At 40.7% G+C, this 10,778-nt stretch overlaps 1 protein-coding gene across 1 annotated transcript; it reads right to left on the minus strand.

Moving 5' to 3' along the window:
* Window positions 1-128: 128 nt before the first annotated feature.
* On the minus strand, window positions 129-10,288 carry odad3 (outer dynein arm docking complex subunit 3). Its single transcript, XM_029437710.1, is given in 15 exon segments — window positions 129-432; window positions 594-627; window positions 629-682; window positions 4,040-4,069; window positions 4,071-4,190; window positions 4,999-5,155; window positions 5,238-5,398; window positions 5,523-5,666; window positions 7,046-7,168; window positions 7,385-7,510; window positions 8,447-8,548; window positions 8,675-8,866; window positions 9,515-9,592; window positions 9,738-9,859; window positions 10,087-10,288. Coding segments are annotated over 15 exon segments (1,638 nt in total). The 5' UTR covers window positions 10,157-10,288; the 3' UTR covers window positions 129-307.
* Between the last annotated feature and the right edge of the window lie 490 nt (window positions 10,289-10,778).

Here is a 10,778-nt window from a genome sequence, read left to right on the forward strand (position 1 = left end):
AATCATCTCGGAGCTGTTTAATTGTGCTCATCTTTCATAATATATATATATATATATATATATATATATATATATATATATATATATATATATATATATAGTTCATTTGTACTGTAACACTTAAAATCTAAGATTATTTGTAGCAACACATAATAATAATAATAATAATAATAATAATAATAATAATAATAATAATAATAATAATAATAATAATAATAATAATAATATGTAGAGTTGAAACATTAATTGGGTAAAATAGCAATGGGAAACCTGGGAAGGTCCTGAGTCCTGAGACTGTGGCGTCGCTTCAGAACTTGCCCTTCTTCTTCTTCCAGGCCTTCTTCTTAGACTTGGAGTCGATGATCAGCTGAGACTGACGCTTCAGTGCCTCCCGTGAGATAATGTCAGCCTCGTCCTCTTCGCTGACGTCCTCTGAGACACAAACAGTGACAGTTTAGACTGTGTGCCTGTATTAGTGTGTATGTGTGTGTGTGTGTGTGTGTGTGTGTGTGTGTGTGTGTGTGTGTGTGTGTGTGTGTGTGTGTGTGTGTGTGTGTGTGTGTGTGTGTGTGTGTGTGTGGCAACCAACTCACCGTCATCGAAGAGGTCCAGTCTTTGGTCCTCATGGCAGCTTGACACGGGTGTTGTATTCTGGCAGCTTCCCTTCAATCCTGACGTAGAACTGCAACAAAAAGAAAACAGCGAATGACTCCCACCTGTAAAATATTTATTTTCTATTTTTGCCAATGTAGATTTTCTATATTCAATATTAATCCTCAAAATCCCCTATTTCCATGGAGTCAGATTTGTTTTCATGCAGACAGCAGAACAATATGTGAAATCTTACAAAATTGATAAATAATTGACGAGGTTATGTCTTCGGCTCTTTGCCAACTTTCATGACACTTGGTGGAAGGGTGTAGAATGGGCAAAGGAAGAACCCATTACAATTTGGGACAGATCAGAACCACGGGGCGGTACAAAAGGTTTTCACTTCCGGTTGCAAAATGGGGCATTTGTGTTCCTTTCATGTAATAATAATAATCCGATAAAATATTTTCAAAATGTGAAAGTTCACGTGAAGTCGGAACAACAACTCTGAAATTTGGCAAAAATTTGGTTCTCAACTTGTCGAGTTGACGTCATATTACGCAGAAACATGGCGGACAATAGTAAATGTTGGGTTGACTGCTCCGAACAATAAAGTCATCTTCTTTTTAGCATTAGAGATTTGTATCTATAGATGTATTATCTCAACTAATAACCCTTGTTTTATATGTTTACATTATTATACATGGTCATACATACAGGACTGTCTCAGAAAATTAGAATATTGTGATAAAGTTCTTTATTTTCTGTAATGCAATTAAAAAAACAAAAATGTCATGCATTCTGGATTCATTACAAATCAACTGAAATATTTTTTATTATTTTAATATTGCTGATTATGGCTTACAGCTTAAGAAAACTCAAAAATCCTATCTCAAAAAATTAGAATAGTTCCTCAGACCAAGTAAAAAAAAAGATTTATAACAGCAAAACAAAATCAAACATTTGAAAATGTCCATTAATGCACTCAGTACTTGGTTGGGAATCCTTTTGCACGGATTACTGCATCAATGCGGCGTGGCATGGAGGCAATCAGCCTGTGGCATTGCTGAGGTGTTATGGATGCCCAGGATGCTTCAATAGCGGCCTTTAGCTCATTAGCATTGTTGGGTCTGGTGTCTTTCAGCTTCTTCTTCACAATACCCCACATATTCTCTATGGGGTTCAGGTCAGGGGAATTGGCAGGCCAATCGAGGACAGTAATGCCATGGTCAGTACACCAGTTACTGGTGGTTTTGGCACTGTGGGCAGGTGCCAGATCATGCTGGAAAATGAATTCCTCATCTCCATAGAGCTTTTCAGCAGACGGAAGCATGTAGTGCTCTAAAATCTCTTGGTACACAGCTGCATTTACTCTGGGCTTGATGAAACACAGTGGACCAACACCAGCAGCTGACATGGCTCCCCAAACCATCGCTGACTGTGGGAACTTCACACTGGATTTCAAGCAACTTGGATTTTGCTCCTCTCCAGCCTTTCTCCAGACTCTGGCGCCTTGACTTCCAAATGAAATACAAAACTTGCTTTCGTCTGAAAAGAGGACTTTGGACCACTCTGCAACTGTCCAGTGCTTCTTTTCCATAGCCCAAGTCAGACGCTTCTTCCATTGTCTTGAGTTCAGAAGTGGCTTGACCATGGGAATACGGCTATTGTAGCCCATTTCCCTGGACACGTCTGTGAACAGTGGCTTTTGATACCTGGACTCCAGCTTCAGTCCACTGTCTTTGAAGCTCCCCCAAATTCTGGAAGCGACTCTTCTTCACAATGCTGTTAAGGCTGCGGTCATCTCTCTTGGTTGTGCAGCGTTTCCTGCCACATTTCCCCCTTCCAACAGACTTTTTGTGGATGTGCTTTGAAACTGCACTCTGTGCACAGCTTGCTCTTTGAGAAATTTCTTTTTGTGTCTTACCCTCCTGATGGAGGGTGTCAATGATGGTCCTCTGGACAGCAGTCAGATCAGCAGTCTTCCCCATACTTGTGATTTAGTTTACTGAACCAAGCTGAGTGTTTTTCAAGGCTCAGGAAACCCTTGCAGGTGTTTCGAGTTAATTAGACGATTCAAGTGATTCGTTGAACACCCTACTAGTATACTTTTTCATGATATTCTAATTTTTTGAGATAGGATTTTTGAGTTTTCTTAAGCTGTAAGCCATAATCAGCAATATTAAAATAATAAAAGGCTTGCAATATTTCAGTTGATTTGTAATGAATCCAGAATGCATGACATTTTTGTTTTTTTAATTGCATTACAGAAAATAAAGAACTTTATCACAATATTCTAAATTTTCTGAGACAGTCCTGTAAGCCTAGCGGTGTGTGAAAGGAGTTAAAACTGAGTACTAGAGTGATGTCTGTGTCATGTAACTGGTATGAGGAGCAGCAGGTCAATATTTCCCAGAATGGATGTACTTCTTTATGGTGCAGGTGCAAACTGTTTGACCGGAACAGCAAAGCAGTTTCTAACAGTACCAGTCAAGCAAACAAGGCTGCACTGATTTTGAAATTATCAGCTCAGAGTTACGTCAATTACAAAGATTATGCCTTCTAAAAATGGATCTGAGAGTGAAATAGTCAATGTCATTAACGAATGGCCTGCAGACTGTTACGTGTTTCCTCTGATATCCTATGTTCTCAAACAGAGAAGGTGCTGCCAAGCGGTAGTAATCAAAAACAAACACTTCAGGTGGCTCTAATGGCTGCCTTTCCATTCAGATAAGCTATGAAAGCACAGCAGCATGCATGCAGACACACTCAGCCAAGCTGTGTTCATTTGTTGCACTGTGCAATGTAGAGCGTCAACAAGAGCTCCAACATGCCCTTCGCTAAAATCTGCACTTTTCATTGAAAGCTCAAGCTGATGCACTTACAGAGGGGAAGCCAATGGTCCAAACAAGGAAGGGAAAACTGGGAAGGGTTTAGGAAACCTTCCTTGTCATCAGTTACAGAGATGCTGTTGTTGGTCACATGACTGAACATGTGTAATGCCACTTGAGTCAACTGTCTCTGGTTACAGTACAGTACAGTTTGTACTATGCGGTTGATATAATTATCATGGGCCTAATCTACAGACGCTGTATTTAAATGCCGCTAACGTTCTCTGTTAATGGAGACCATACTGTATTTCATTTGACTTTGATCTGATGAATGACGTAGGCTTTAGATTTGTTTCAGAACATTCAGACCACGCTGGAGAGATTATACGTATATCATGTCTGGGAACACCTTGGGGTTGCTGGAAAAACGTTGGATTGATGGAAGGTTTTGTTTCAGCATTGGGGGGGGGGGGACACACACATATTAAGCAGGGGTTCTGGGGGTCGTCCCCCAGGAAATATTGAGAATCAAACATCCTGTCCTACATTCTGGTGGATTGTTATGCACCAATTAAAGGTGGAAATGTCTTTATTTATGTAAAGGAGTGTTGACTCACCTCCTCTTCCTCCATCTCCTTCATAATGGCAGGCCACATCCTTCCCCCGAAGCTCCTCGTGCAGTAACTGCAGCTTCAGCTCACACTGGGTTATCAGCTCCACCACAAACGCATCTGAGTCTGGAGACACTTCAGCCACCGTGTCCTCACTCTGGAGAGAAATAGAAGAAAGGTGATACACATACGTTTGTTGTCACCAGACATTTTTAGAGGAAAGGAAATCAAGCCAAGGATGGATGTGTTAATAGGGCAAAAGTAAATGAATAAATACTAGAAATAGGACAGACGATAGATTGAAGCTGTCCTCTCTATTGGACAACATGTCCCACCCCCTCCAGGACACTTTGTCCTCACTGTGCAGCTCCTTCAGTGACAGGCTGCTTCACCCGCGGTGTCTCACAGAGAGATAGCGTAGGTCCTTTCTCCCTGCAGCGGTCAGACTGTACAATCACCACGGCCCCTGGTTGACCACCACACCAAGAACACACTGTTCCACCACTGTTTTTTTGATCAACGACTTTTTATTCTATTTAATTTTGTACTCATCACTTTACTTTCTTGTTCTTTTGCTGTAACACAGTAAATGTCCCCGTCGTGGGACTAATAAAGGATTTCTGATTCTGATTGAATCTACAGTCATATTAAATAATTCCCCATCCCATTGTAATGTAAAGGATATCAATGAATGTGTTGTTTGTTCCAGTCTGTTCCCAATATCTCCTTAACTGTTTGACCTTTTTTCCCTCTTTTGTAGTGGCTGCTTGTATATTTCCTTCTTTCTTTTTGTGTTTTATTTTGTACTTGTTCTTCTCTTTTATATATTAATTTGAGCTTATATATTTACAAAAAAATATAAAAGAGTAATGATGAAGGTCTGTGGTGTAAAAACAGAATGCATTTTGAAATACTCTCAATGAAAATGATTAGTGGCAAGAAAATAAACCTGCAGTCGTATTTACCAGCGTGATGTGTTGAAGTTTGTCTGCGAGGTGCTCCACTCCGGCTCGGACGGTACCGACGGCTTTAACAAGCCACTCCAGGCGCTCTTTGTCTGCCTCACACCTCTGCTGCTGAGCCTGCAGTTGCTGCTCACACTCCTCCAGCATCTGTTGGTCACTGATAAAACACACAGAGACATTACACAGCTGCATCCTCCATGCTTGTGTTCCACTCCACTACAGCTGTTTGAGCGTCTCACCTGGAGAGTTTAGCCTCTCCAGAGTATTTCATGTCCTGGAACTGTTGGTTCAGGAGCTCCTTCTGCTCCTTCAGCTGCTGCAGCACCTTCTCATTCTCTCCCTTCAGCTTCTCCAGGTGTTGGTGTGTCTCCTTCTGTGAGATAAAGCGCTCCACTATCTCCTACACACACACATAGAAAATAAAAGCTTTTATGTAAACACTGAGAGTAAGCACATGAATACATCCATGTACAGTGTGTGTACACAGCCAGTACAGACAATCCTTCTCTTTTCCACGTCCACACCTGTATGTATGTGACTCCGGTGGCCTCCTTGATGCGTAGGAAGGCCTCCTCAAAAGTGGAGATGACCTTCTCCTCTTCACCTGCCATCCTGGGGCTGCTGCGCTGGGCCTCACTGCTCAGCTCATCTGGCTGCATAGCTGTTCTCTGAGCCGAAGGGTGGCAGAGGTCAAAACATAAGTTATTGTTTCTCTTGACAATATATTTGTGGTAGCACCTTCTATGACACCCAGGTCTGTAATGCATTATAAACATACTTATAATGCATTACAATCTGCTGAGAGCACTTTATAATCATAGTTATAAGCACTATATCACCTATAATATATCACCATAAATACTTCATAGTTGCTGGTTGATTTTATATTTTGTGTTGTTGCAAGGACCACGGTGTATTAAAGTTCTCATAATTGTTATAAACTATAATCACTGTTATAATGCACTATAATGTGATAGTAAGTTACTCATTGGGTGCTTTAAGTGAAGTAATGAAATCCCTGAGCTATAGGCAGATATATGACATTACAAGCTGGTTATAAGTCATTATTTGCTTTAAGATATTAAAAAATATCATTAAATATATGTAAGACACAAAACATTGTAAAACTAATAATACTAGCAGCAGCAGAGCGGAGGCTGCGGGTGGGAGTGTGTCTGTGGAGTCAGGTAGGAGGGGGCCAGGTTATGGAGGCTTTGTAGGTCATGAGGAGGATCTTGTACTGGATTATCTGGGGGTGGGGAGACAGTGGAGCTTGTAGAGGATGGGGGTGATGTTGTCACGGATCCGGGAGTGGGTGAGAAGACGGGCAGCGGAGTTCTGGATGTGTTGGCGTTTATTGATGATTTTTGTGGGTGAGCCATAGAGGAGGCTGTTACAGTAGTATATGTATATATAAAAATGATGATGTGGTCCTGATGGCATCATCGGTCTGTGACCTTCAACAGTCACTGGATCGGTTCGCAGCCGAGTGTGAAGCGGTTGGGATGAGGATCAGCACCTCTAAATCTGAGGCCATGGCTCTCAGCAGGAAACCAGTGGATTGCCTACTCCGGGTAGGGAATGAGCCCTTACCCCAAGTGAAGGAGTTCAAGTACCTCGGGGTCTTGTTCGCGAGTGAGGGAACGATGGACCGAGAGATTGGCCGGAGAATCGGAGCAACGGGGGCTGTATATATATATATACACACACATATATATATATGTGTGTATATATATATATATATATATACACACACATATATATATATGTGTGTGTATATATATATATATATACACACACATATATATATATATGTATATATATATATATATATACACACACATATATATATATATATGTGTGTATATATATATATATACACACACATATATATATATATGTATATATATATATATATATACACACACATATATATATATGTGTGTATATATATATATATACACACATATACATATATATATATATATATATGCATATATATATATATATATATATATATATATAGACGACACCATGTTTTTCTCACCCTTCTATCAACTTTTTCCGCCTGGGCCTTGCGCTCCTCAACCTTCTTCCTGTAGCTTGCTATAATATGCTCTCTCTCCTTGCGCTCCTTGTAGAGCAATTCCTCCTGCATCTGTAAGTCAGCCTGGTGGGAAAGGGAAGAAGAGAGAGTAACAGTTTACAGGTAGGCTAATGTATTTATACTTGTAAGTTGTATATGCCTCAAAATGAAAAGGCCACTGAAAACATTATTGTAGCTGCTTCACTTGTGACTCATATTGTATCTCTAGTGTTAGGAATGGTGAGTGAATCATCCATGTGACAGTAGCAATCACATAGCAGAGGAAGTGTTGCAGGACACCTTAGCAGCTTCTTTAGAGAGCTGCGCGTTGTTGTTCATGAGCTGCATGTTGTGGAACTCCTCTCTGTGCTTCAGGATTTCCGCCTCCAGACTGTCCAGCTGGCCCTGGAAAGTCAGACTCTCATCCTGAAGTCATGACAGTGGAAATGTGAGGGATAGAAAGAGAGAGGGCGGGGAATGTGGGTGTAAAGAGTGAGAGCGTTGTAGAACAGACACAGGATAAGATCATAAGAGGACTGTTGAGTGATTTACTGGCTTATCATTAGGTTGTGGTCAAAGTAACTGTTGATTAACACTTCCAGCACACAGAGCACAGCCCACGACCCCACCTGCATTAATAATGAAACTGTTCAGAGGGTGGAGGGCTTCAAATGTCTCGGACTCAATTAACTGGGCTTTGAACAACTCACCACAAACATCCACAAACGTTGCCAACTAAAGACTCTCTGCCATCCGCAAACTCAAAGCACTTTGTGTTGCTCTCCACCTTCTGCTGCTGCTGCATAAGTATAATTCAACCGATTCGCCTCTATTGTTCCCCCTACATCTTCCCCATGATAACTGCCTCCAATGGGAACAAACTCATACGCATCACATGCAACAGCTCCAAAATGATTAGGGATGGCTGAGCTGATAACTGACCTGCTTCTCATGGCTGATACCAATAAGACAACCACAGATTTCACATGTTTGTATTTTGAAAGAAAGTTCATATCCTGTAGTTTATGCACATTTGAGGGTAAAAAAGCTAAAAAAAAAAGGAGGTAAATTTAAGTGCAAACAAAGGTAAAGCAAACGTGCGACAGGAAGTACTGTAATGTACTGAAGTCTGACACAATGTTTACATCACAAACAGCAGCGAGGATCCATATTTTTGTGTACATGATACCTGGATGATAATGATTAGCAGGCTCTGTCCAAAACACTGATGATGTCCAAGTACTTTCACTCTCGTAAGGGCGTCTGCTGATGGAGAATGCACAGCTACCATATTTGTACTTGTATGTCGCAAAATGGGCAGCTGGGCACAACGACACAAATCATTGTGTATGTTGGACTAACCTGCAGGTGACTTTTGAGCTTGTGATAGTTAGTCATGATGTTCTCAGCCTCCTTGCACTTAAACTGGGTCTTCTCCAGACGGTTCTCCAGCGCCCGCAGCCTCTGAAGACAAGCACACATTGTTTACTGAGCATGTGCTATTCTGTCGTGTATTTCATTAAACGTGAACATTAGGATAAAAGGGATTTTTTATTTATTTTTTTGCACATGAGCTTAAGAAGTAACCACCATGGCATCTTCCTCTTTCTTCCGAGTGCGAGCGTCGGCAGACTGTGCTCCACTGCCGCCCGCTGGTTTCTTTCTCTGGTATTCCATCTTCAGCTCTTCAAGGCGGAGCTTGTGGGTCTGGGTGGTGTGTTTAAGGGCATTGAGACGCTTCATCTTGGACAGCACCCTCTGGTCGAGTGTCGTCAGGGCTGCCTGGGAAAAGAGTAATGACAGGGAGAGTGTGTGGGAGCAAAAGAGGGACAGAGATGAAGATAGTGACGGGTATTAAGTATTATTTATGTCACTTCAGTTGAGCACAAAACTGAGAACTTTCTCCACTTCAAATGTTGTTGTTACATAACTATCAATAGCTGAGTTAAAGGGACAGTTTACCCAGAAATAAAAATAAATATATTTGTCCTGTTACCTGTAGTGCTATTAATCAATATAGATTGTTTTGTTGTGAGATGCAATATAATGGAACTAGATGTCACTCGGCTTGTGGTGCTCAAAGTGACAAAAAAACACATTTGAAAAATTCAACAGAAATGTCTCTTTCCAGAAATCCTGACCCAGTTACTCAAGATAATCCAGAGACCTTGTTGCAGTTTCATGCAGGAACTATTTTCTTTCTACCGAACTACATCCGCCAACAGTATCACCGAGCAGAAGGAAGTGACTTCTCTTCTCCACGGCTGAACACTTGGCAATTCTTGCCAAAATAATCTAGATTGATAAATAGTACTACAGGTAGGCATTATGTTTTTTGTAGTCCACCATATGAACCTTATATAAACGATCTTATATTAATAGTAAGAATGAACAACAATGCTGCTCAGTATTTATGCTCCTTCCTCTCACCTTCCCTGACATGTTGCGGTAGGCATCCTTCTCCAACCCTCTGTTATGAAAGGCCACTTTGATTATATTTTCATCACCCTGGGAGGCAAGACACCAAAGGGAACAAGATTGTAATTGTGAAGAAGGTCAGTTATGGTGTTTCGACTGTTCCTTTGCCGAACATATTGAGAACAGAAAATAAGTAAAAGATCTGGGGAAGTAGCCTTTACTTGATGAGACTTACAGCACTGGCTTCTGCCATTTTCCTGCAGAGCCTCTTGTTCTCCTGCCTCAGCTGGCGGATGGACTCTCTGTTCTTCTTGATGGTGGATTGAGAGCTCTCATAGTATGCAGTCCTGTCGCCCTCTGGTGGACACATGTTGTCATTACACTAATACACACAATAACACATGGAGCTAGTAGTCTCATTATTCACTAATAACTCAGCCACCTGCTTTATCTCTTGGATTTAGTTATGAGTTAACAGTGGCTAGTCACATGGAAAACTAAAATGGCAGCTAAAGTTAGCTGTCGCCTTCAAACAAAGCAAACGTCCAGGAACAGAAGTCGACGCTGAGCCTAAACAAACTTACCCAGAAGTTGTATTTTACGCTGCATTTCCATTATTTGGTCATGCAGCGGAGGTTTTGTTGTGAACGGCATTTTTGCGCTGCGTTATTGTTGTACACAATTAACAAAGACAAATGTTCCCACTGTCGGTGTTAGCCGAGCGCGAGCTGAACGAACATGTATGATAGTCTCCAGTGTTACCTAGCAACCTGTACACAAACACTAAAGTGGAGCTGTTCGTTCACAGAACCACGAGCGTCTCGAGCTTTATGGTCTCGAGCCACTGGACCTTTAGTTTCACAGGGACTGTTGCATTTGTATTTATCTGATAAATAGTATACACTATAGCACTATCTTAGGAACACATGACGATTCTTGGTTGTTAATACATATTTTGTATTTCACAATTACATGCAGTTTTTCTTTTATAAATATTATTTAATGCAAAATGCCTTACATTATGATTATTGTTTACACCTATTTCTTGATATTCTACTTCACACCAGGACCAGGGACTACAGGTGAAAACTAACCTCCTGGATAATTCTAGCATATTTACAGTAATGTTTATTGATATGAACTGTCCCTGTAAAATAAACTGAATACAAAAATATATAAATTATACATTATTTTAATGAGTTGATCAAAAATATAGAATGCTCTCATATTTCCAATTTCCTATTTGTCAAAAATTCACTGAAAAAATCAAACAATA

This window comes from Cottoperca gobio, chromosome 1 (assembly GCF_900634415.1).
Source record: "Cottoperca gobio chromosome 1, fCotGob3.1, whole genome shotgun sequence".
Classification (NCBI taxonomy): domain Eukaryota; kingdom Metazoa; phylum Chordata; class Actinopteri; order Perciformes; family Bovichtidae; genus Cottoperca; species Cottoperca gobio.